At 39.3% G+C, this 27,901-nt stretch overlaps 1 protein-coding gene across 3 annotated transcripts; it reads left to right on the top strand.

The window, feature by feature from the left end:
• The first annotated feature begins 606 nt into the window (after positions 1-606).
• On the top strand, positions 607-25,938 carry LOC146314776 (AN1-type zinc finger protein 3-like). 3 transcript variants are annotated; one of them, XM_084736944.1, is made up of 7 exons: positions 607-1,161; positions 10,614-10,672; positions 12,273-12,313; positions 18,084-18,275; positions 20,506-20,571; positions 20,664-20,834; positions 22,459-25,938. In XM_084736944.1, exons 3-7 carry the CDS (start codon positions 12,286-12,288, stop codon positions 22,611-22,613), a joined length of 612 nt encoding a protein of 203 aa, XP_084593070.1. In that variant the 5' UTR covers positions 607-1,161; positions 10,614-10,672; positions 12,273-12,285; the 3' UTR covers positions 22,614-25,938. The 3 variants fall into 3 exon arrangements, with proteins under 3 accessions (XP_084593070.1, XP_084593072.1, XP_084593069.1); XM_084736946.1 differs by having other exon boundaries at positions 10,611-10,672; XM_084736943.1 differs by lacking the exon at positions 10,614-10,672.
• Positions 25,939-27,901: the final 1,963 nt, after the last annotated feature.

Below are 27,901 nucleotides of genomic sequence, written 5' to 3'. Positions count from 1 at the left end.
ATTGGCATTCGTGTGCAGTTGATGTTTCAGGTGACATCCAATATTGGCTGTTTTAGCTTAAATTCATTCTCCACCAGCTCGTGAGGGATATATCTAAATGTAAAAGGAAAAATGTGTATTTTTGATTTTCAGGTGAGCTACCCTTTAACAGAAGCACCTACAGATGCTATTATCTTTGTAAAATCAGCATTTCATAAACACATTTTAGTGCAAAGTACTGTCTCAAGACCTTTCTCAGCTCACAAACAGGTATATTAAATGTCTGCCACGCTATTTGATAACACTGATAATGGTGTGATGAAATCCTGTTTCGAGTTGATTTTATTTCCTTTTAATTACAAATGTATTACAGAGCTAAGTCTTCACTGTAATCGGGTAAAACGGATTATGGTGATCAAAGCCAGTCAAACGCTCTCACATTCTGTCTCCGTACTCATTTTAAGTGAATACGGCGATTGCAGTTTTTACTTTATGATTTTTTATTGGGATTTAGTCGTCAAATGGTGCGTTTACGTGTCAGTTTGTGCCTCTGTTTTGCCTTCATTTCGTTGGGCAATATTGACATTTCTGGTTTGATGGACGCGTTTCCGGGCCCAGCATACTTCGTACCAGCGACGTGTGAATAGGGGTGGTCATGAACTGATAAGAGGGGAAGGCCTTACTCAGTCTCTTTATTTTTGCTTTTCTCCGACCCTGTCGTGTATTTAACGTCGCAGTAATTGTTTTTAATCCGTGTTTGAGGACAACTAGCGCTTTTTCGACGCTGTTTGGTGTCGAGTGATACACCGGGACGCCCCCCTCTTTTTGTTTGTCGGTCGTAACGTCCGAACGTCCAGCTGATTGCTTTGAGTGCCGTTCAATTATTCCAGTTCAAACTGAGCCGTTTTGTTTGACTCAACGGAAGGTTTTTGTGGCCGAAACGGGCCAACTTCGCCACCTTTTCCCACCGACTTGTGGACTTTAAAAACCGAGGACGTGTATCTTTTTGTCTAACTTGAATGTTGGATCGTTTTTTTCCTCATTGAACGACCAGGCCCCGGACTCATCCCCAGCCTCGCGTTTCCATATCGTTTTTTTTTTTTTGTTGGAAGTCATGGGAGACACAAGTGAACGAAGCAAACCTCCGAGTCTACCTCCCCGGTGTCCCTGTGGATTTTGGGGGTAAGAGTTTAAACCTTATATAAACTAGATTAAACCAGCTACCTTGAAGTGAAAGGGGTGAAATATGCTGAACGGGTTCAACTAGTCCAAACCCATTGTTGTTGTTCTGTTGTACAGGCCGAGGGTGGGGGGTTGGGAAGTTGGCTAATAAATAAACCTCCTCGCTTGAAAACGACATGAATTTCAGCTCTTTTCTAAGTTTATAAACCCACTTTCGTCGTTTGAAACCCTGGCTGTTATTCTCAATCGTGCTATATCGTGTTTTTAAGGCAATTTTGTAAACCAGGAGATGACGTACCCGAGATATAACATGATTTATTGCCAGCAGGTTCCTTTTAAACCTGCCTTGTTTTCTTGAATCCCCTCGAAGATATTTCCAAATAAAACCTTTAACACGTCCATGTCGTTGAATCCTCAAACCGAGCAGTGCTGGTGAACCAGTTTCTGAGTTATTTTGCACCTTTTTTTCGTTTTTTACAGTCGGTCTTGTCAAGTGGTGGATGTGTGTTGCATACCGGATGTGATTCACTGATGTCTCCTGTGTTACCCCATAGGAAAAATGACTACATCTAACATTAACCTTTAAATCAATGTTACAACGACTCTTAAGCATGACTGGCTGCTTCTTTAAAGGGATGCATAATCATTCAAAGCAGCAGAAAAAAACATACTAAGATAACACAGCTGTCATCTTGTTACTGACCACCGTAGACTCACTGTGATACCATATTAGTTTGATGTTTTTCTGCCCTAGTTGCTCAAAATGTGCTTAAATGCACCAGTAAAACAAGCAAAATAATGAACAATAGTAACAACACTTTGGTTTGTCACACTTTTTCAGTATGACATAATCATAAAACATCAATTCAAGTGTTCGCAAATGTGCTAAAATGCAGATGGGAAGCTACGATGCAACAATTTCTGCCCTTTGCATTAGAATACTGGAAAAATAAGGGGACAGCTCATATAACAGAAATGATTTTATCTGATGTAATGCTGCAAACATGGAGGTTGCTGTTGCAGTGAAAATACAAATTTGCAACCGCAGGCAGTTTTCAGAGAAAACCCGCCAATAAATCCATTATATGCTTCCTTTCTAGTACCTAAAAGCAGACAGACACTTTTAAAAGACTAGCTGGTGAACATGGTGGAGCGTTCAGCAGATAAAGAGCCAGATATATCCCTCAGGAGTGGGTGGAGACCAAAACAGAGCCAAAAGAAGAGTGAATATTGGACTTGGACTGAACCTGTAATCCAGTGGCGTCAAACTCATTTTAGTTCATTGGCCACATACAGTTTTATATTAATAGCGGGACAGATAACCTTATGACTCTGACAGACCTCTCTTCTGAGCTTTTTGGTGTCTTTCAGCTCATTTTTTGAGGAAAAAACCTCCAGTGAACCCTTTTGTGCACTACATTTCCAGTACCAAAAAGCAGACAGACAAATAGAGCAACTAGCTGCTGAACATAGCAACATATTGAGCAGCTAAAAGCCAGGTGGAGACCAAATTTGAGCGAATATCGTTCATTAGGTTGCCTGAAAGGTGATTACAAATACATGCTATTCAAGCTCTGTGTCTGCTTTTTGTAGAAGTGACATCTACGTCTAACCTTTTAATCGATGTAGCGACACTCAAACATGCATATCTGCTTCTTAAATGGATATAAGTTGTTTCAAAGCAGCAGAAAAAAACATACAAAGACTTAGGTTATTGCTGACCACCATAGACACACTGTGTTAATAGATTAGTTTGATGTTTTCCATTTCAATAGTTGCATTGTTTTTGTGTCAGATAAAACTTCTGATGAACATGTTGTCCACAACCTTTGCAGTGCCACAAAATCAGACAAATTTGGTGACCAGCTGGTGAACATAGTGAAGTGTTTTGCTGCTAAAGAGCCAGACATATCCCTCCATAGTTGGCGGGGGCCAAATTTGAGATAAAAGCAGGGTGAATATTGGTCCTCAGGTCAGTGGGTCGTCTGAAACATGACTGCAAATGAATGCTAATCTACTACTGTATCTGCTTCACGTGTAAACGGCCAACTCTTTTGTAATATGGTAGCAATATCGGCTTTGTGAGGCGATTATGTCACAATTTTGTCATTTCAAATAAAAAAAAGATTAAATCTAACCTTTAAATCGATTTAACACTCAAACATGTTGCTTAAAGGAATCTTAGTTGTTCTAAAGTAGCAGAAAAAAACACTACTGTCCTCGTATTGCTGACATACACACACTGTTTCTCCAGATTGGTTTGATGTTGCCTAATAATTGCTCAGAATTAAGCCAAACAGATAGAAAACTGAGAACATGTTGGCTAATCTGAGCTAAACAGTAATACAAATGTGTAATCTGAAAGGTGTTGCTTATAGTGGAAAAAATGCTTTTTAGTGTCTTCCACCTTATTGTTTTGGTTTCCAGCGAGAGCAGAAAAAAGACCTACAGTAAACCCATTGTGCATTACTTTTCCAGAATAAATGAATAAATCTAACGTTTAAATTGATTTAACTCTCAAATATGCTTCTGAAAGGGATCTAAGTTGTTCCAAAGCAACGGCAGAAGGAAAATATCAAGATAAGACTAATGTTTCAGTGTTGCCAGATTGGTTTGATGTTTTCCAGTCCAATAATTGCTCAAAACCATCCCTAATTGATTTCAAAAAATCGTCCACATATTATCTAAAATGAATAATAATGCAAGTGATCATGAACAATAGCAGCAGTGTTGTCGTTCATCATAATTTTCATTGTGACATAGTAATAAAACAACAGTCAGAATCAGAGGTACTTAACTGATCCCTACGTGGTGTTCACAAGTGCACTTTAATTTGGATAGGAAGCTACAATGCAACTATAAAACTTTTTTAACATTCCGGCCCTCTGCCCTGGAAATATAGAAAAATAAAGGAACAGTTCAAATGCATTTTTTCTTACAGGGTAAGCTGCAACAAGTCTTGATAGTATACCAACTTAAATTGAGGTTAATCGACAGAAAATGTAAGCAAGTATGTTTTCATTAGTGTATAATCACCTGAAAATAAGATTCATCGTGTCTTCGTTACCTTAGAATGAGCCCTTTCCATGGAGGCCACCATGTTGCACCGCCATGTTTGCACAGAAAGCACTGGCTCTAGATTTGGCCTTGCACATTTTTCCCCTTTCTCTTGAAACATTATGAGTCAATGCTGACGGGTGAATAATCACAGCGTTAAAACCCAGTTCTTGATATTTAATAGCCTGTAACAATTGTGTCAGACCAGGGTTTACGTTCCTTATCACTGAACCAACGTGATGGTGAAACGTAAGAAATGTAAACATGTGATTTGTGTTTATGTTCTACACTAGGCTAGACTTGAGAGTGAGAAACTGCAGATCCGACCAGAAAACTGGCCAATTTGGCAGCAATTGATGTAAAATCTATGCCCAAAGTTGTCTGCTTCATAAAGGGATTTGCATTTTTACAAACCAGCAGAGGAAAAAACACCTTTAGATAAGACTACTGTCATCTGATGGCTGACCCCCAGAGACACTCCTGTAATACTTGGATTATAGTGATTTTGATGTGCCAACCTGCTACTGTTGTGTGAAATACAACCAGTAAAACAACTGCCCCTCCTGTTTGGAGGTATTCTCACTACAGATCGTCGTCATATGACTTGTCATTTGGTTACCAGCACCCTCCCTCAAGCCCCCATCCGCCGAGTGCCTTCATTTTGCGGCATCCAGTGAGCAAAGTGGAACCAGTAACCCACCTGTCAATGTCAGGTGACACAAATGGCAGCTTTGTGTGTTTACGGCCCTGTCTGCTTCAGCTTAGAATAACACCTGGCCTGGGGCTGCTGACTGTCCTGTCCCACACAGGCTCTTCACACATGTCGCTGAAACGCGAGGCCTCTTTAAAATGTCTTGAATAAGGTCACATTTAGCATTTTACAGTGTGGACTGTGGCCCCCTTAGCCTGTTAATTACAATGACATGCTTATCCCAACACTAAATGCAGTCTTTTTTTTGTGGTTTAAGCACTATTATGGTTCCTTTAACATTAAGTCTGACTCAGAGTGTGAACACTAATACGTGTTTTTAGTTTGCAGTCTCAAAAGTTACCACAAAGATTTTAATTCATTTCATTTTTCAAAAGCCGCAAATACCATGTGTGTATAAAATGTTACGTGACCATATTCAGGTTTTAATTCCAGTCAGAGACTACACATTTTGTTTTCTAGTGCTTCTTTTTTAAAGGAACAGTTCACCCCAAAATCAAAAACGCATATTTTTCCCCTGGCCTGTAGTACTGTTTATCCATCTAGATTGTTTTGATGTGAGTTGCAGAGTTTTGGAGGTATCAGCCCTAGAGATGTTTGCCTTCTCTCCAGTATAATGGGACTACATGTCACTCAGCTTGTGGTGCTCAAAGAGTCTAAAAAATGCAGCGTTTCTTTGCAAAAATCATAACCTGGTTGCTCAAAGTAATCTGAAGCAAGCTCTGAGGATTAACTTGAGGAACCAGGTCATGATTTTTCGAAACACTGGTTTTGAAAATTTCAAATATATGTATTTTTTGTGCTTTGAGCTCCATGAGCTGAGTGCCATTTAGTCCAATTACACTGAAGAGTTGGCAGACATCTCTGAAAAAAAACTCTAGATTGATAAGTGGCACTACAGGCTGGAGGAAAATATGTAGTTTTGATTTTAGGGTGAACTGTCCCTTTAATCTGAACTGTGTCAAGGTAATCACCTGATTGGAATGGTTGCCTGCGGAGTTTATGAGCGTTATTAGTAGACTATTATGTGACATTGAGTGAAAGTTTTAAGGTAGATTAGCAGTAGCCCAACTGATACTCTAAAGTCTAACAGTACCATATATTTGACTATTTTTTATTTATTTTCATACAGGATGAATTTGATTTGGTTATTAAAGAACCACAACCTAGATTAACTTAAATCTTTGTGTTTAGGAAATTGGATTTAAAAAAGTGCAATGAATAATGGTTAATATTATGATATTTTTAATTAAAACCATTTGACTTTCAGGCACCCAAATAATGACAAATAAGGATCACAGCTTACTGTGACCAGTTTTTGAAATGAGTGTCTAAAACTGAAAGATTCAAGTTTATTGAAAGAACAAGAGTAAGTCTTCTCAGCTAAAGATTTTTTAATCAATTAATGAAATAGAAAAATGCATTGGGTCATGCTGTGAGAACGTGACAGGTACTTAAGGGAGACTGAGGAATAATATAACATAAATTTGACTCTAGCCAGTAATGATGTTTTATTTATTTTTAGATTAGATTTTCTGTCATTTAGGATGGAGACTTTGGCTTCAACTAGCAGTTATTTTCATTGTTGATTAAACTATCCATTATTTTCGATAAGTTGCTTGGTGCAGAAGAAACAGAAAGAAGAAATTGAGGCAAATGTTCACAGCAAGATGCACAACAGTTTTACTACTGGGCACAATACTAACTTTTTCACCAAACTTTCCAAAACTCACAGGGTGGAGCGCGAACACTTAGCCACAGCAGCCTCGCTTGCAAGGCTGCCTGCACACATTTTTTGTTTATTGGCCTTGTATCCGTCATTGCGGATTATCTCAAAATACCAGATAATAGGCCTGATTAATCAGTTGGAGGTCGGCCATCTTTCACCGCTCCCTGGTCGACATGATGTGTAACAGTGACACTGATTTTTTTAAAGTTATGTCGGCTGATGTACAGTATTCCAGCATGGCTTTTTAAACAACTAGCTAATATGTCAGGGAGAGTTGGAGAAATACTGCAAATACTTGCTGCTCCAGTTCAGTCCTTTTCCAGGGTTTGAAGGTTAATGGCTTGTTTTCTGTGCAGTCTTATCTGTGTTTGTTTTGTTTTTTTTCTGCTCTGCACGCTGCTTATATCAGATGAACCAGGTGTATTTTAAACACCTCAACAAGAGGTCTGACTTAGTTATAGCACTTTTGCTGTCAGCTGAATCAAATATTCCCATAGAGTTTCTAAGTTGGACTGTTTCCTGTATTGGAGGATGATGGGCAAAAAAAAAAAAGGTCAAAAATCCCCTCCAAAATACCAAGACCTTGAGGAACACCACAGAAAAATTCATGCTGCGATTTTGTATCAAAAACTTGTGAACATTTCTGCAAGAATTACATTTTTCGGCGACTGTTTGGTGAGCACCGTTGTTCTGGGGATTGCACAGAAAACCCCTTATCGTCAGTAAAGCCAGGAAGGACATCCATCTCCTCTGAACGCCTCAGGTCTGTAGTTTGTGGTCGTAAAGTTTCACGAGGCTGTGATTATCCCAGAGGTCACGAGAGGTCATTTTATATAGTGAGGTCAAGTTTTGAAAAACGGCGTCAGTACAATGAAATGGCTACAGTGGACACTAACATCATCAGCCGTAAATACAGCTGGGCTCATTGACTCTGCAAGACTGTCAGCTTTTCCACTCAGTTTATTCATTTCCAATACTGTTCAGGGCGTGTTTCCCAAAGTCCAAAATGACGTCCTCAGATGTCTTGTTTTGTTCAACTTGCCTGGACAGGCAACTGAATCAGAAATCTACTTGTCCAGAGTCAATTTTTACTTTCCCCTGTACAAATTGTTTGATTTATTAGCTATTATTAATTAACAACAAAGATTAAAGCTAATTGTCGTGCTTAATCGAGTACTGAAACATGTATAAAATGTCCATTACAGTTTTTCAGAGTCCAACATGATGTCTTTAAATGTCTTGTTTTGTCAAAAATCCAAACATATTAATTTAAATGTGATAGTAAAGAAAAAGAAGTGGGAAATCTATATATTTGAAAGGCTGAAAACATCATTTTTGCATGAAAAAATACTTAAATTGATTATCAAAATAGCTGCATAGTTAAATTAATTTTTACCACTTGCCCATTTTGGCAAATGATCTGCCTGATTTACTTGTCTGACTTGGCATTTTACTAGACCCAGACAAACAGGTAATCCTTATTGTTGACCCTTGAAACCAAATTTATTCATTTCTCTGTCACTGGGGACTAAAGATGGCAAAAATATTCACATTTGAGAAGCTCAAATGGACATTTAAAAAAAAAAAACAACTCAAAACAAATGAATATATAAAATTCTTAGTGATTCTTCAATAGTTGACAACTAATTGATTAATCGACTAATCGTTGCAGTTGTCATGTTCAGCTTTTGTTGACATTCTGTCCGTTTGTTGATTCAGCTCTCTGGCATTTCATGAGGCTGTAGTCGATGAATTTGATGAATCAAATAATTGATCATAATTGACTTAAATGTCTTAAATTCTTATTTTTTATTTATTTTCTTGATTAATCGGTTAGTTGTTTTGTTCACAAAATGTCATAAAATGGTGAAAAATGTCCACCTGAAGCTGAAATCGATGTCCTCAAATGTCTTTCAAAGATATTCAGTTTGCTGTCATAGAGGAGTTTAAAAACAGAAATTATTCACATTTGAGAAGCTGAAATCAGAGAATTTGGGCCTTTTTTCGTACTCAAAGCAATTGATCAGCCCTAAAATAGTTGGCAATTGATCAATTATGAATTAATTGATTGTTGCAGCTCTATCTTGCATTATAGTTCCTAATGTTCTGTCTCATTTGCAAATGCTGGTGGACAAAATAGTAGAAGCATCTTTCTATTTTGTATCTCCAGTAGTATAATAATAGCAAAATATGATAATGACAGATTGGGGTCAGTCTGATCAATTGTTTCTTTGCCCAAGGCCTGTCTCTTTACCAAATTTCTTTGTAAATCCATTTATAGATGATGAGATATCTCAGTGACAAACCGGCACAGTGACTGTAACAGGTGAAAAACGTCAGCTCCTTGGCGGGGGCACACACGACGCGTGCAGGGCGGGCTCGTCCTGCTGCATTAGTCACATAGCTCCTGCAGGAACAATGATGTGAAAACCCCACGGAGTTCCAGCCTCTGTACCGCTGACGGCGCTCACAGCTGACAGAAACGGCTGCATTGTGGTGCGGTGGACGTTAAAGAGAAGTCCAGAAGGGGAGGGGAAAGACGTGAAGTACCTGTAGGAAGAGGTACCACCAAGAACCGGGAGACAGACGAGTACATTTCCCAAATGTTTAAAGATTGAAATCAGCAGAGGTTCACCAGTTGATAAATGCCTGTTATCTTATAGAGGGTCTTAAAGGTGTAACATGCAACATTTCCCTAAAAAAAAACACAATATATAGACTTGTATAAACACATTTACTTTAAAACATGACAGAGTAGAAGTGTATGGTGGTATCTGTGTCTTCCTCCTGTCTGTATGCTCTTATTTTTCGCATTATTTTGCTGCTCAGGATTCTTTACCAACCCAAAACATCTGTCCTCGACATCCTTGCATCTTTTTTTGTTGCATTTACGAACAGCTCGGACAAATCATACTGATTTTGCCTTTAATATAGAGATGAAACGATATCAGAAACTGGAGTTACAGTAATATCACGATTAAAAAAAAAACAAAAGAAATTTTTAAGTGATAGTAGGAAACAAAAAAACTGCTTGCAAAAATGTCCTTTATTAGATGATAAATAAAATTACTTTTTCTTTTAACCCAAACATTTGCTTTGCTTCTATAACATAATAAAAAAAATATAAAAGTAGCAGCCATCTCCAAAGCATGTGCAAAAAATTGACACAAATTGTCCTGTGTTATCCTCTATTCCAGGTGTTAATAACTGCTATCGTTTGTCTGTTTCATTTAAATTTGAGTCTAAATTGATGCTGAATGTTCGCCAAATGAGAAAGTGTCTGTTTATGAGTCTTAAAAAATCATTAATAATCTTGCAGAAGGAGTAGGTGTTTATAACGGTTACATTGAACAATAAAATTAATGGAGTTTGGCAGGCAGTGAGGAGGTCACTGAACACCCACTCCAGAGTGTGTATTCTCAGAGCGGTGGGATTTTGTTTTCAGGACAACAGGCTGAACTTTACATCGACAAACAACTGACAGTCATGAACAGCTGATCAACTCACAGTGGAGGACTCGTCGTCACTTGTTGTTGTCAATTTACGATGTTTCGCTCGTCTTGCGTTCCTGCGGTGTTCCTACAGCCTGTCTGAGCTTCCACAAGTCAAACAACTCGCTTCAACCGTAGATCTTATATTAATAATTTATTGCTCCATATTGTTCCTTTAACTATGTAATATCACAGTAGACATCATCACAGTCCGGTATGGTATTGAGACATTTTTTTTACTGCAATATCACAATATTTAATATATTGTTGCATCTAAATTTTAAAATGGATTGTTGAACTTCACGGTCACAGGAAATATTAGAATGTGCTTAATATTTAGTATTGTTCTTCTTAACAAACTGTGTAATAACAATGTTTCCCTCTGTCCCCGTGGTTCTCTGCCACAGTAAGATCGTAAAAACGTTTTTTAAAATGACTGTGTTTGTGTTGAAAACTCTCTAAGTAGGCTGGCTTACTGTGCAGCCATGACTGAAACAGGTGACTGACAAAGAACTCTGGGACTCTGTAAGTGAAACCTGCATCCATTACACATCCAACCCCCTCGCCCTCAAGGCAGCCAACAGCATTTTTAAGTATAGAGTAGCCAAAAGCTCAAAGGTACGGTGGCCATTTTAGGACATCTCAGACTCTATGCTTTACTTTATGCTTTTATCTGGTGTTTGGTTAGAATGACGTGGGTTAGGGCTGCAACAAACTATGCTTTTCATTATCAATTAATGTGTTGATCATTGTCTTGATGCAGATTATGCAATATTTCTCTGCACTTCACTCTCCTGGCTCATTTATTTATTTATATAAAACAAAAAGGACACAGAGCCTGATAGTAAAGTGAAGACAAGAACAATAAAGGAAAACCTGAACCCTTTCCAGTGTGACCAGTGAACAGGTACAAACAGCTGGGTCAAAAAATGCTGAACTTTGATAGAAAATATTAATATAAAATAGAATAAGACCAATTTAGGACGATTCTTTTATTAATAAAGTCAACACAAAGGTATTGGCGTTAAAAAAGGCTTTCCATTTTTATCAACAAACGTGTCCCACCTTTGAGTGTGATAAGCAGGAAAAAAACTTATTTTACGTATTTTCTGATTTCATCTTGGGCTTAGGGAAACGCCTATCAATCTTTTCACCTTTTCCTGACATTTTATAGACTAAATAACCAACCGATTAATCAAGAGACACCTCCGGACTTAACGGTTTAGATTTATCATTTACAAATATGTGCACTGTTTTGCACATCGTGGTGTTGTACACAGACATTAAGTCATCATATTAGAAGGGTAGCAAGTGTTGATTTGAGCTGAACCCAACCTAAATCTTTCATTGCTTTACTGCAGAGGGATCCACAGTAATCTACACCAGTATATAACCGGAGATGGACTAGTATTGCTGCTGAAACAATTACTCAATTGACAAGAGATAAATCAACAGGCCTAACAATAATAAAACAGTAAAAATAATCTGATTTATTACATCTTTGTGCTCCTTCTGTAAGTGATTTTCAGCGTCCCCATGACAGACATTTGCTTCCCCCGTGCTTGGTGATTTCCCGTCCTCCCGCCTCAAATTTATCGACACAAAGGCCCGATTGCCTAACTGACAAACAAAAAGAGGGCGGCTGAGATGAAATATTAGGAGCGATTATGAAAGATGTTATGGCTGACGCTCTGGATGTGATATAATTGTCATTTGAGATATTGCAGAAAGGGTAAGGTCTTACTAGTGTTTGTTGTGGAAGCAGTGCCATGTTTCAGGACGGCATCTGATCTGTGGGGAAAACAAAATTATTTAACCAAGAGATAAACTTTGTTTTGTCAGAGAGTGTTAATCATGTGTTGATTTTTGTACGGTTTACAATTTTGTTTCATTTTCAGTTTGATCGACTTGTGATATTGAGCTGTTTAAGTAATATTTATCTTGACTTGGTTTGACTGATATTTGCACAATAAGAAATTAAGAATTGGTTGAAATTAACCCCAAGAAACAAAATTAATATCAATAAAACAACAACCACGATTTAGAAAAATAAATACAAAGTGAGATTTGTTTTTGCACTTGTTTTGAAGGTCACTAACATTCATTTTCTCTCCTGTCTCCTCAGGTCCAGTAAAACCATGAATCTCTGCTCCAAATGTTTTGCTGGTAAGTCTTTCCTCAATACACACTTTTTCTTGAAACAAGAGTTTCGAGCAACTGACATGAGACCGAGACAAAGAAAGATAAGATAAGTTCAGCTGAAATGGCAAAAGGTTGCCGTACTGTGTAACTGTGTCTCACCGGGGTTTTAAACTTGCTAATTAAATGATTTCCACTAATAGCTTACTCATCATTATAACCACATGGTTTCTTCATGGTTTACTTTTTTTCCCCTGACAAATGTGCTGCTGAAAACAGTTGTCATGAAATAATTAAACAAGGGTGGCAGATAATCACCTGCCAAATCACGACTGATTAAAATGTAGCTCTGTTTTGTCCCACGTTGTTTTTTCAAAATGTCAGATACCATTGTGACGTGCAACCAAAGTGAACAGCAAAGAATGGAATAAACAAAATGGATAGAAAAATATAAATACTAGGAAAACAAAAAGATTTATAGACCTACACCTCCACTACACATATGCAGTGATAACGGTGGCAGGTTTAACATTGGAACTAGGAGTAATTGTTGAAACATGGGGTTTTTGGTTCCACAAAGAAGTAAACAAAAGCAGCCTCATTTCTAGCTGATGAGTGTGGATTTTAGCAGCTAAAATCATGACTCTCACGTGCAGATTTCATAAGTGAAGCTGGATAATGTGAGTTAATGCTAATGCTTGAGGTCTGATCTGACTGTGTCTCATCTGACACATTTTAATACAAGAACCCTGTAAAACTGTGTTAAATATGTGAAGTTACTTTACGGCTGTGTGTATTAATGTTAATGCTGAATGACTGAGGCTAAAATTAGCTTACGTCTAGCAAGCATTGGCTGGATGGTGAAATAGGACACATCATTATATGCGATAGATGACAGAAATACTCTCATTAATGTGGGAAAACAAAGCACAGGGACTATATTAGTGCACAAGAGTCTGAGACGGTCACCCAGCTACACCAGCCGAACCGCAGTCATCACCGGGATAAGAGCCAAGCTAACCTGACTGAGCTAAGTAAGCAAGCCAGAGAGAGACGCTTTGTTATCGGTCCACTTTGAGTCTGCGCCGGGCCATGTCTTTGTCTCAAACCCCTACAGAAGAACATGGAGTTAACCAACACAGGTTTTGCTGGAGCTAACGTCACTGCAGCTAGGAAGCTAGCATTAGTCGGCCAGGCATGCTAACATTTGCAGCACACGTTAGAGCAGCGTCCAGCCTCAGGAACAGAGTATCACTACTCTGAGAGCCTCATGCTCACCGCTTCAACATAAAGAGAAATCCAAAGCTTGACAGGCCTGTGCCGCCTTAGATGTGGTTGCTAATCTATGATTGGACAGTTGCTGTTGCAGGAGGGGCTTAGCGAAGGGTCAGTTGATCAGCACATAAATCTGAGACCAGGAAAGAATCACTTGTGCAGCAATTTGATCCAGTTATTCACCTGTACAATGTATAATTGTTAGCTGATGCAAAGGACCAAACTGATGCATTCTTATGAGAATAATAAATTTAGAGACAGAGACTCTTACAGCTGGTTATTTGCCACATGTATAAAAAACATTCCACATTTGCTTTTACAGTTAAACTTCTTTATAATACCAATACATTTTTTGCAGAGCGTTTTCCTGAGTACTCAAAGACACTTAATATAAGTTAAAGCACATCTAAGATATATAATACACAACATAAATCACATATTAAAAGCAGCTCTGAAGAGGTGAGGAGTTCTCCTGGCATGCAGAGCTGTTTTCACAGACACGGCTAGCAGAAACTTGAGGTTAGGTGTGCCAGCTGGTTCTGGGGAGGCATGCGAACAATGCTTAGAACTCATTCTTGGAAAATGGAAGGACAAGTAAAAAGAGTCTCACTTCAAAATGACGTGTCCACCATTTGGAGGAGGAAGTGGGTTTAGTTGAAAGGTAATTGCTTATATTAAGAAATAATGGGATAGTGTTCTATTAAGCGGCGTAGAGAGTAGCTGTGTTTTAAGAGCTGACTCAGCTGTGCATTAGGGAAAACGCACCATTGACTGTTGAGCTGCATTCACATGGATTCAGTAGACGGTAGACGGAAAACCGGATATCATATCAGTGGATGAGAGCAGGGTGGTAAAATTAGTTGAGGCTGGCAGAGAATGCTTGCAATGATAGATGGTATTGCTGTCCAAAGTTAAAATGAGGACTGCACATTAACTGCAATATTATTGAAATCACAGTACGGTCAAGTGCATCGAAATCACAGAAGCTGCGTCGTTTGGTGCAGGAAAATTGTGTGACAGCCTTGTAATGAAGTACTGTGGTTCTGCAGAGATGCTCTGGCCTACAGATCTTATTCTCCAGAAGAAATGTCATATCATAATTATCATTTACCATATCATGCAGGTCTAGTTAATTTTTTTAACTTGTTGCTTTTACAGCTGCAACTCAGCTGGTGAAAAGATATTTTCTTGCCAACAGTTTTGATAATTGATTTAACATTTTTCAACTAAAATGTCAAAACATTTGATTGTTCCAGCTTCTTAAATATGAGGATTTGCTGCATTTTTGGTAATTTATATGATAGCAATTGGAAGAGTCTTTTGGACTGTTGGTTGGACAAAAGGGGACGTCACTTTGGCTTCAAATCAAATCAGCAAATGAATGGATAATGAAAATAATAATAAAATAATATTTTCTGTCTTCTGCAATGGAATTTACAGTCGGATGTTATGTAGCTCCATGTTCGTTTCCATTCGGACAGGAATGAATGACCTCATGTTGTGGAGGGAGTTTAAGGTTCGTTTAAAGTTTGCAATAGAATATTAAGAAAAAGCTGCATTTTTATATCCGTATGCATCACTGGAAAAATACATAAAATGATAGACGCATAATAATTTCATTCAATATATTTTATTGCATTCCAAACAATAGATCATCACCATAGCAACCGTGCATGTTTCATTTGTCCATCCTTCCATTTTCAGACTATTTTTTAGGGCTGCAACTAATCATTATTTTTCATTGTCAATAATTGATTAGTTGTTATGTCCATAAAATGTAAAATCAGAGAGGATTTATACATTTTTTCTTAAAAATGACTCAAAACAATTAATCTATTATCAAAATTATTTGCAATTAATTTACTAGTTGACCACTAATTCATTAATTCATTAATCTTTGAAGTTCTAGTTTGCTTGTTTTCCCTGTGTCGTCCAGAAGGTGTTGTCTGTTTGCCGTCTACCATCAGCTTGAATCCACGTGGACGCAGCGTTAGTCTCGTTACCCGATTCAGCATTTTGTTATGAAACCCCCTTAAATGTATAAAGTTTGATTCTCCACAGTGTGACAAGTGTCTGACAAAGAAAAATGCCCAATTAAAGTTTGAAAATGTCAAGCAACGCATTAAGTTTTCTCAATGACTCCTCCAGTCTGGTTTGGGAGGATGGGTTGAGGGCGCACTGCAGCCCTGTCGGTGACCATGGCAACCAGCGAGCATGGCAGACAGCAAGGACCTAAGGGCCCGGCTTTGAGTCGAGCATCACAGACAGCAGGAACGCTCAGAATAGACTCGATACACATGGGTATAGAGGCTGAGCAGAAGTGGGTTAGTCCACATGTGGAGGAGAAACTCAAATCTAGACTGACCTCCCTCACCCTCCCCGGAGGGACGAGAGAGTGAAGACAATACCCTCATGGATCGATACCGTCCGAGACTATCGTTGCAGAGTGCAGCTCAGTCGTCCAAGGTGATCGTGTCTTTCTCTTTCCAAATCATGTTTGAGTTTGTTAATTTGTAGTCATGTTGTGGTTGAGAGCAGGTTTGGACAAGTTTTGAATTCGGTGCTTGGAAGACCTGAACATCCAGAACTTGAAAAGGTATTTCAAAGATATTTCTGGGGACATTGGACAGATGTCATCGGTTAAAACTGCTCGGATGACAGCAAAACAGTCCAACCCAAAATCTGTTATATATTTACTGTAATAAGTCATAAAATAACCATGTTGTGACATCAGAGATCAAGAAGACATGTTGAAAGTTGAAGTTGAAATACCTGCTAACCTGACAGCAGCTATCTGGACGTGGTGTCTTCCTTTGAAACTTTTTTTCCAGGCTGGAACAACAGGCTGTTTTAGTTGGCCTGTTTTACATTAATCAGATTTCAAATTAATGCTGAAAGTTTGCTGATGAGTCATAAGAAATCAATAATAATCTCTTAGAGGGAACAGATGTTAATAACTGTTAAATTGAGCAAATGGAGCCTGGCGAGCAGCAACGCAGGCATCCACTCAACCTAAAGTCCAGAGTGTGTTTTCAGAGCCGTGGGCTTTTGTTTTCAGGATAACAGGCTTAACTTTACATGAACAGACAACTGACGGTTATAAACAGCTGATTGACTTACAGCTTCGTTCAGTGGGACTCCTCGTTGCTCGTTACTGTTAAATTACAGCCTTGTGCTCGGCCTGCGCTCCTGCAGGGCTCTGGGGTGCTTCAACCATAGATTGTGTATTAAATAGGATTTCAACCTATTTTACATGCCGTCTCAGCTCCAACTCACAGTTTGGACTGCAGTAGTTATTTTTGCACACGCAGCTGCTGCATATTGCTCCTGAAATTAATTAATCAGAATGTTGGCAATTATTTTTTTGCTGACTTACTGACTAATCAATTAATCAACTAATTATTACTAATTCAAATTAACCTTTACGTGATGTCCGGGTTTGCTGAGGACAATTTGATGCTGTCGTTTGATTTTCCAACAAAAAAACTGAATTGAACTGAACACTTAAATCAGCTAATTATCCACTGGTGTCGGAGCTTCCTTGAACGCACCAGCTGCTCATCTGCACTGACATGTGACTCCACCTCTAACCTCTTACCTTTAGTGCTCTTTATCCATGTGTTGTTTTAGTGAGTTGCAGAGTTTTGTAGACATCGGCTGTACAACTGTCTGCCCTCCTTTGAGTATAATAGGACTGACACTCAGTTTGCGGTGCAGCAGTATGTCTTTCTAGAAATCATGACCTGCTTAAATTAATCCACAACTAACTAATTTTCATTACTTACATGATTAATCATTAAGCCTATAAAAGCTCAAAAACTGTGAAAAATGCATTTCCCAGAGTCCGAAGCGACATCTTCAGATTGCTTCTTTTGTCCAAGGAGTAGCTCAAAACCCCAAAAATCTTCATTTGCTGTTAGAGAAAAGCAGCAAATATTTGACATTTTGTTTTGAAAAATTGTCAAAATGATTTATCAATCACCAAAATAGCTGGGAACTAATTTTCTCCTGAGTGACTAATCAAATAATCATTGCAGTTTGACAGCAGATATAACCTGCACAAGTGCTGTTCAGCAGACTCTTTTTGCTCCTTTTTTTTAAATTCATCGCTTCCTGTAGGCACCAGAATTCACCAACAACTCAATTTGAGTAAAAAAAATACATATTTATACATAATTGTCTTGCAAAGTACAGCTTTATTATGTAAAAATATCAATAATGTTAGCCTGCCTGGTAGCTGCAGTATATTTTCTACACACTTGTTACATATAACGTGTTATTACAGACGTGGTCAGGAAGTTTGGGTTGTGTCTCTGTACGACACACCATAAACAGGCACAGGAGTCCGGATTTGAGTGTTTTGACTTTGTTTGTGTGTCGTCTCTCTTTTTCCTCTCCTCCTCCGTCTCTGTCTTTTTCCCTGTCCTATATATACATCTCTCTCTCTCTCTCTCTCTCTCTCTCTCTCTCTCTCTCTCTCTCTCTCTCTCTCTGCTCGCTTACTCGCTGTCCTTGACCACAGACATCCAGAAGAAGCAGCCAGGGGAGGACTGCACCTCCAAGCCCATCCAAAGCACTGGGAGTAGCCAATCGCCAGTTTTCAGTAGCGAGACGAGCAGTAGCAGTAGCCAATCCCTATTGTCGTCGCCGCCCTCTAGCTCTGAGCAGCCATCAACCGAAGAGCCCTCGCCCACGTTTCCCAGCATGAGGGAAGGTAAGATGGGACAAACCAGCGAGATCCACATCAGGGCAAACAAATAGCTGTTGATGAAGAGTGGACTGTCTCTTCTTTGTGTCTAAACCCAGTGGGAAAGTACCGAGTGAGACAGAGGAGGATAAACAGGAGATGCGGGTCGGTAGAATATGATTTCACGCTTAAATTCTCCCTTCGGTCGCTGAGCTCGAGACTAAACCAGTGTTTCTTCATAGATCTCAACTGTGTGATGTCGTACAAGCGTAGGCATGACCTCTATCTTCAGATCAGCGCAGCAGTAGAATCACAATAAAGACGCACACAGCAATCAGTCTGTGGGAATTTTTGACACACAGCCACAACAATAGTAATGTCCCAGTACAAAGTGACACATGGTACAACTGGACCCCACACACAGATAAACAATAGACAGTCGAGAGCACACGTTGCTCACTGACAGCATCTGAATGCCCAGCATGTTCACCATGTACGTCTCTGTACGGCACACAGTCTTACAAAATCACTATTATTCAGTCCATTTCTGAAACTGTAACTTTCTTAAAGGTACAGTTCACCCAAATATCAAAAATGCATATTTTTCCCCTGGCCTGCGGTGCTATTTATCCATCTACATTTCTTTTTGGGTGTGACTTGTGGCGTCTCTTCCCAAAAATCATGACCGAGTTACTCAAGATAATCCACACACCTTCGTGTTGTGAGCAGATTCATGTAGGAACAAGGGCTGGGCGATAACGATGTTTTGGGGCTGTATACAATAGTTATCTCAGTAAATACATTTTCTTTAAAATAATATACCGTAAATTCTCAAATAGTGCAAACATATGATCTGTGTAATATGGACTAAATATAAGTATGTAAGTATCACAGTATACCTCAATATTGATATTATGACAGTATTGTAAGGGTGCAAGAAGTCCCGGGTTCAAATTCCAGACAAGCCGGTCAATCGGTCAATTATTGTCTCAACTAATTGATTAAGTCGTTTGTTTAACAATGTCAGAAAATGGTGAAAATGTCAAATAGTGTTTGGCAAAAAAAAAAAAAAAATTACATTTAAGAAGCTGAAATCAGAGTTTTGACTTTTTATCTGAAAACATTGACAGTTAATCAATTATCAAAATGGATGCTGATTAATTTAAAAACAGATGAATCATTGCAGCTCTAGAAACAAAGGACGTCAAGACAAATATATTGAATTTTAAACCCATAATCTTCATTTCAAACAAATAAACTGCACTGAAAATGTTACATGTAACAATCGCTATTCGTGCTTTCACAAAATATTAAGATTTTTGATAAATAACTAATCATCTGTATTGTGGATATAATGACTGATATTTATTTTTATGTTGTAAATCTGCTTTAAGTGGAAAAATCACAAGGCGCCAAAACATAGAACAAAAGAGATGAAGCAAACCAATATTTTGGTGAACAGGTTTATATTTTAATGTTATGAAACTGCTTTGAGTGTGTAAAAAGGAGCTAAAAAATGAAAGCTAAGATTTGGACCATATTGCAATCTTCATTTCATAAAATGGATTTTATAAAATTGAAAAAAAAAAAGTATTGTGAAAGAACTTTTTGAACAATACCCAGCTGTGATCAAGAGCGACTTCTGCACCCACAATCTTTGCTTACAGTCGGTGCGACACCTCATAGCTTGTGAGAGGATAGAGAAGGAAACGGAAACAAACACGTAATTTCAAAATAAAATTTAAAGATTAAGGTCTCTCAGTATACATGCCTGAACGTGAAGAATTCACAACATAACATAAATAAAATATTTAGTTTCTAATCTTCTAATCAAAATCTAAAATTCCCCGTGGTCCCAGCATTGGAATCAAATATTGATATTTTTCAAAGTTAAAACACTAGTTGTGATAGGCGGGCACTCAATGCATCGTGGGACATGTAGGCACTGCTGGCACAGCTCCTCTAGCAGGAGAACTCTGTTTTCTTGATCAATATAGTGGGTACAGATGAATTTATTGCTTCAATTGATGACATTTATCATCAGCACTGACTGGACATCCATATAAAAGGGGTGAATTTACCCTTTAACTCAAGCCTCAAGCATTACTGAGTAACATCAACAATGTAAGAGTCCTGATTACTTTGACATTTACAGTAAATACTGTCATCTGTCTTCACTTACAAGTTGAGCTAATATGGAAGACTGTTTGTTGTTCAGTAAGACTCCTCACACGTCTCTTTTATTTTCCATGTGCAGGCGTGTCGTCCACAGAAACAGCCCAAGGCACACTCTGCACACCCACAAAACGTCCACGAGAATCAGGTAGAGTCACAGCCTTTCTCTTCCTGCCAGCAGCTCCGCGTGACCTGCCCCACTTTTAGCGCCAACTCCTAAACCTGCCGCTTGTTTTACAGCGTCGGGCTCAGAGAGCGAGGCGACGCCAGAGAAACGGCCACGGACGGACGAGAAGGAGGGGGGCAGCGAGGAGGCCCGCGGGACGCCCAAGCAGAAGAACCGCCGGCGCTGCTATCGCTGCCAAACCAAACTAGAGCTGGTGCAGCAGGAACTGGGCTCCTGCCGCTGTGGTCAGTACCGACACGTGTCAGCGTTTAAAGCTGCATTAACTTCCACCTTCATACCACTGCTTTTAATTTCACCGACTCAGTTCCCCCCACTGAGGTTGAAAATGTGTCAAACAACAAAGTCAGGTACTGTGGTGTTTCTAGTTTGACCTGAAAACCTGAAACTACATGAACCACAGCTCTAAAGCAGGTGTGTCTGCCTCTGCTTTTATTCTTAGTTTAAGATAAGTGTTACATATAACGTATGAAAAAGTCACTAACCATCAAGAACAACATTTTAACCTGGTAATATTAGTATTAGTATTAGTATTAGTATTAGTATTAGTGTTAGTATTAGAGAGGAGTACCAGCACAGAGGCAGCGCAGTGTACTGCTGTGGACAGGGTCAGCAGCAGAATGGATTTTGGAAAAAATCAGTATCAGGTTAATTATGTGGTACATTTAGAATATTTTTTGCTGCTTTGCTTTGCTGTTTTTCAACAGGAAACTGCTGTTATATAGGTCAGATATCACTTGCTCCAAAATCACCAGACTCCATTGGCAAAATCACTCATTTTATCTACCATAACATGAGAGCTCCTTTTCTACCAGTGCTTCGATCACTTAGTGTTTTTGTGTTAATGTGTGACTTCGGTGTTTTAAAAGGTTCGCTCGGATTCAGCAAAGTCGCACAATAACACAAAAAACCAAACTGATCTTGGCAGCACTGGACCAGCAACTCTCGTGTTGTGTGTAAAATTGCTGATTTTGTCCATGGAGTTGGGTTGGTTTGGAGAGAAGAAGATTTTGGCTTGTATAACAGCAGTTTCCTGTCAGAAAAGGCTGTCAGACAGCAAGGTAAGGTGGTGAAATTATTCTAAATATAGTGTACACCCTTTCACTGTTATTTAAATAGATTTTTTAGGTGGCTAAAATACATTTTGCTGCTGATCCGGTCCACATCAGTACATTGCTTTGTTTCCTACTCATGCTGCTTCCCGAAACTTTTAAGCTTTTCTTTATTTTGTATGAACATGAAATGCTTGGGGTGTTTTTATTACTGATGAAGCAAAGAAAAAAACTTTTCAAAAGTTCTAACATGTTTTCAAGTTTTTCAAAATAAATTACAAGGATCTCGATGTGTGCAGAATCCAGTGTAAATGTTTAATTGGTGTCAAATCATTATGGATGGGGCTTTAATATTCCTGCATGTATCAGGTGTGAGTGTGCTGCATCACAGTGCTTTTAAATAAATGCCAGGTAAGCTGTGTGATGATGAATGAGGGAGACTGTCCTCCATGTGACCTCACTCCATGTGTCCCGTGACACACTTTATGTATTGGCATATATGGCAAACACACTAATGTGTATAAAGACAATAGTCAGAGCGGCACTTCATTCAGCATAATTGATTTTTTTTAATTACCTATTATTTTGGTCACATTCTCTTGAAATTGGATGAGGAAAGTGGTGCAAATCAGTTGGAGAACTCAGTAAGAGGCCCGTTTTTTTATGTTTGTGTTTGGCAGTAAGCGTTGGCGAGGTAAAGCCGTCGATGGGATGTATTTTCTCATCCAAATCGGGAACAACAGAGCGTTTATTGGGGTCACTTCCTCCCTCACGGCTGTGTTTTCTGCTTCCCTCCCAGGCTACGTATTCTGCATGCTCCACCGTCTACCCGAGCAACACGACTGTCTGTTCGACCATCTGGGCCGCGGGCGCGAGGAGGCCGTCCTCAAGATGGTGAAGCTGGACCGCAAGGTGGGCCGCTCGTGCCAACGCATCGGGGAGGAGTGCTCCTGATTGGCCACGACGTGACCAGCCATCCAGTTAGAGATGAGGCGCTTAACAAAGAGGAGGAGGAGGAGGTGGAAGGAGAGCTGGGAGGAATGACAAATGGGGTGGGAGGGGGAGGGAGGGAGGGAGGGAAGAGGAGGAGGAGGAAGAGGAGGAGGAGGAGGAGAGGTAGCACGGTCGTAACATCCTGCATCTGACCCGACAAATTCTGGATCTGAGCTCGACGCCGCCCTGTTGACGTCCTGATTTCCTGCGTGGAGCGTCTGTTTGGACTCGGGGCTCCGGACGAGGCCGCTCGGGGGCCAACAGGGGGCCTGGCGGTTGTTCTGCAGAGCCACGTTCAGTATCGCATGTTCACACACACAGCCTTAACCCAACCTGCCCCCCCCAACCCCCACCCAACCCCAACCCCACACCCCCAGTCTTCAGAGGAAGGACGCCGCAGAGACAAATCCAGTTAGTCGAACATCATGCACTCGCCACGGTTTCCTCCTCTTCACTCACGCTCCTTTTTTTTTCAGTACAGGAAGTTACGGAAGATGAACTGTTGTAGCGTTCAGCTGAACTGATCCGTTTGGATTGTCATACGACAAGGTTTTCGTTTATTATTTTTTCCATTTCTTGGTCGCGGGTGAGGGGTCTAGCTCTATCCCACGACCACTCCTCAGGTCGTCATCACGGGGTTGGAGTATCAAACCTGTAACCCCGCCTTCCTCTGCTTCTTCTTCTTCTTCTTCTTCTTCTTCTTTTTGTTTTCTTCCACCGACATTTAGGTCCATGTGCAGCATCACTAAGTGTGTTTTGCTCGTGCATGGTACCTGCAACAGTGTATTTGTGCAGGTTTGAGTGTGGTAATGTGAGGCAGTCCAAGGACGCTGTCATGGTTTGATTATTTTTCTTTTTTTTTCTTCTTCTTCTTCTTCGTGTGGCCGTCATGGTGATTAGCTCTGTTTTTACTGCTTGACCACGGTGTCGTGGAGGACAATACAGCCAATCCCTGCCTCTGCTCACATGGACTGTTGACAAAAATAAAAATACAAATAAATATAAAAAAACAAAACAAATAAAAAAAACCACACTAATGGACACTTGGATAAATCCTCTGTGTAGCAGATCCTCTTCTCCCTCTTTCCCTCCCCTTTTTCAATTTACTGAGTAGTACTGTTGTTTTACATAAAGGGGAATGCGACTGAATTTTTGTATTCAAAGGAGGAGTTCTTCGCCAAAACACCATGTATTCATTTATAAAAACCTGAAGAGTGTCTCTGTAGTCGTAGACGATCAGTCAAGAGTGATAAACTGAATACATAAATGACTTACTCCCCTTTTAAATTGTTATATAATTTATTTCTTATTTTGTGTTTTGTGGGTAGGATTAGGTGTCATTTAATTTTCAGATCGGGGATATCTCTTTGAAACATAATTCTTGAATTATTATTACTGTTATAATTTCTTTCCTCTTTAAAAAAAAAAAAAAAAACACTGATTGCCTCCCAGGGCATCATTTCTGCAAGTGAGCGTTCACTAAATCGAAGAGAGTTTAAATCGGTGATGTCACGTTGATACGCAGCACAAGTGGAAATTAACCAAAATCTGGCAAACTTGGAGGCTTTATACACCTAAAGCAAAAATAAAAACATGGCAGAAACTAATAACTTTGGTGAAGTTATTTAGGTGTATGTAGGTGCATTAAAAGGGATAGTTTGGATTATTTGAAGTGGGATTGTGTGAGGTACTTACTGATAGTGTGCTAGCGACAGTAGATGCCGCAGGAGCAGCAGGAGAACTGGCACCGAAGCTAAGCAATGAGCTGCTGCAGACAGGATCAGCAACAAAATGTATTCCATCCAAAAAAACTCAAATTTTTAACACTTTACTTTGCTGTCAGACCACCTTTTCTGGCAGGTTATATGAGCCAAATGTCACTTTCTCAAAAGCAACCAAACTCCATAGGCGAAATTTGTCATTTTAGTAATATTTACCTTGCATGCTGCTGCCTCGATCAGTTAGTTTGTTTTGGTTATTGTGTGACTTTGGTGAATCCGACCTATCCTCTTAAAACACTAAAGCCACACACTAGCATAAGCAAACGTACAGATTGAGGCAGCGGTAGATCAGCAACTCTTGTGTAATGTGAGGTAAAATTACTGATTTTGTCTATGGACTTTGGTTGGCTTAGAGAGAGCAGTATTTGACTCGTATAATCACTGTTTCACATCAGAAAAGGCTGTCTGACGGCAAGAAAAAGTGGTGAAAACATTCTAGATATAGCACGCATGACCTTGTACAATCAGATAATCCAAACTATCCCTTTTAGACTCCCAGCATTCCCTTGTCCAGGTTGTACATCTCTTGACATCACAGATTCAAACTGTCTGCAGTGTCTAACGATGCTTCAGCTGGTTTTTGGCTGCAGAAATAACGTGAATTCTAAAATTGAGTGGTTTCCCCCTTTTTTTCATACGTTTTTTTTTTGTCTTTGTTTGTCATTGTCTCCCTGCTCCTAATCAGCCTACACAGTCTCACTGCTTGGACTTTGTGCTGTGCATATTGTTCAGTTACACACCTCTCTCTTCCTTCTTCTCCTTAAAGGGGTGTTCTTACCCAAATCAACTTTTTTTTTGTTTGTTTGTTTGTTTGTGACGTTGCAGAAGCTGACATTTTCTCTCTTCAAATTTTAATTTTTGTCGTTTGTTTGGCATTTAGCACACGTCGTTCGTGCATTAAAAGTTGTGATTTGTTCAATACAGGTACGGAATCTTCTTCATAAAATGTACTCTGCAGCATCACAGGAAAAGTGCAATTTGATGATGTTGAATTGTATGTGACGGTTTTTCAATTTGGAGAGCTGAGAAACATGGAAGCCGTAGATTTCCTCGAAAATTAACCTCAGAAAAGTTGATTCAGGTGGAGAGCCCTTATAACCAGACACCACTTAACTATGCTAACCCTCATGCACAAGTTATTGTTTCTTCTTCTTCTCTCCATCACCTCCTCTCCCCCCACCCTCACCCCCACACGCTCGTCTTTTCCAACGAGAACACAGCGAAGGAAAAAGGGAGCTTGGCTGGTTCTTGTTTTGATATTTTGAAAAACTTGTTCCTTTTTTTTTGAGTGCTAATGAGAAATGGAAGAAATGGAATATCTTTCTGTACCTTTTAGAGAAAAAAAATTATTTAACCTTATATCAGTTTGAGTTACTTACACCCTAGCATAGAGTGGCATATTTAGTTAAATGTATAAAAAAGCAAGAACATAATTCTGTCCTATTTTCTCCTTTAATTTTATCGTGTTCCATTTTCTGCTGAGGAAAATAAACTGGATTAGAGGATGTGGTGTGTGTTAATCTGTGTTTCTTTTACCATATTTTAACATTTGTTTGAAACAAGGTTTTCTCTCTGAAAATAAACCATGAACAGAATGCCATAATATCCATCAGAGTTTGTTATTATGAGCTAAAATATCACACAAGAGTTGAAAATCATATATGTCATGATCTTAAATTACTATAATTTTTGTTTTTCCTGCTGTGATTTTGCTAGTTTCCTTTTTTTATATTAAAACATAATGTTATATATGATATGTTGTATAATATCTAATGTATCTGCCTGCCTGCTGCAAGAAGACGACCTACAAGTATCAGTTCATGACCAGTTCCTGTAATACTGGTGGCTGAGTTTAATGCTCATTAAAACACAAGAAAACACAGGTCACAGTTTTGGAGCTTTAGCAGATATCTCAAAATACTGATCAACTATAATTCAGGGTAAACAATAAGGATTGTCTGCTTACCTGCGGCATGTAAAATGCCATGTTGGGCAAGTAATTTTAGCGCCTCACTTGCCCAACCGAGCAAGCGATAAAAAGACATTTTCAATATTTGATCAGTGATTGATGATCAAAGTCATTTTTTGATGCAAAATTGCTGTTTTCAGCCTCTCAAATATGGAGATTTCCAGCTTTTCCCTGTTTATTATCACATTCAACTGAATATCTGTGTTTTGGACTGACAAAACAAGAAATTCAGGGATTTGGGATGAACATTTTTCACTTTTATCTGACAACATAGAGACCAGGGAGGCTGAACTTGTTTTGCACAGAGGCCACTGTTGCAAAATGACAGGTGGGCGGGGGCAAACGTTTCTTTAATTTTCTTTATTTTCAAATAAAAAGAATTAATACAACATCAAACGTGCTGGAACTGTTTCCATCATACAATCACTGAAATGTTGGAATGATTCATAAACCTAGAGCATAAACAGCTCCTACCAGGAACAAAATGATCAGCATATTCAAGCCCTTTCAGTATAAAATTAAATATCCTTCTATCCGTGAAACTTGCTTGTCTTCAGCTGATAGTTGTCTTCCCCTGCAGAGATCACTGTCTGATAATTCTGCACTGAAAGACCATCACACAACGATCAGCCTTCTCTGTAACTAACAGGCTGATTAATCTCATCATACATAAACTGGCATTTCTAAATGCAACTCACACCGAAACCACAGTGTCCAGATGGATAAACAGCACAACAGATGAGAGGAAAACATTTGGCTTTAGGGATGACTGTCCCTTTAAACATTTCAATGCCAGTAGTTTTACCATTTTTGGTACGTTTCTGTACACGGTCGGAGATCGAGAGAATATTTTTTGCTGCTCTGTACGAGTGTTAAATGTTGTGATGAGCACAGCCACACATACTAACATTCACACGCTCCTACGCAGGTTCAGTCGCACTGACCAACCCAACAGCTGCTGGGTTAAAAACTTCAGTGACCCAGTGCTGGGTGAAGAATGGACCGACCCAGCCGTGGGTCATTATGACCCAGCAGGGTTGGGTTATGGGTTTGACTCAACATGCTGGGTTATGTTCTCTGCCCAAAAATGGGTAAAAATCATCAGGTTGTTGAGTTAAAGCTACCAAAAGGTGGGTTGAAAAATACTACTTAAAATCTGGCACAGTATCAGTAGTGTAGCTGTTGGTCCTTGTGTGTGTGAGAGTCAAGAATCACACCGGCATAAGACAAAACTGCAGGATTTATTATTAACTGATGCAAAGCAGACCAGGTGGAAACGACAAACAACCCACATCCTCCTGACTCACTGAACTGACTGAACAAAAAGTATTCTGATTGGCTGGCTGCAAACAGAACTGCAAGTATGGTAGCTCACAAGGGACAAACACAACAAACACTTGGCCGACAATCTACAAGTAGTATGCTAACTTAGCAGCAGTGGCTGTCAGCTGGTCAGTTAATCAGTACCTGTACTGACTTTATGACGATGGATCTCACAC

This window comes from Lutjanus erythropterus, chromosome 15 (genome assembly GCF_056507025.1).
Source record: "Lutjanus erythropterus isolate fLutEry1 chromosome 15, fLutEry1.hap2, whole genome shotgun sequence".
Taxonomy (NCBI): domain Eukaryota; kingdom Metazoa; phylum Chordata; class Actinopteri; order Lutjaniformes; family Lutjanidae; genus Lutjanus; species Lutjanus erythropterus.
Note: the sequence above shows the minus strand (reverse complement) of the source record. Positions and strands in the feature narration are given on the sequence as shown.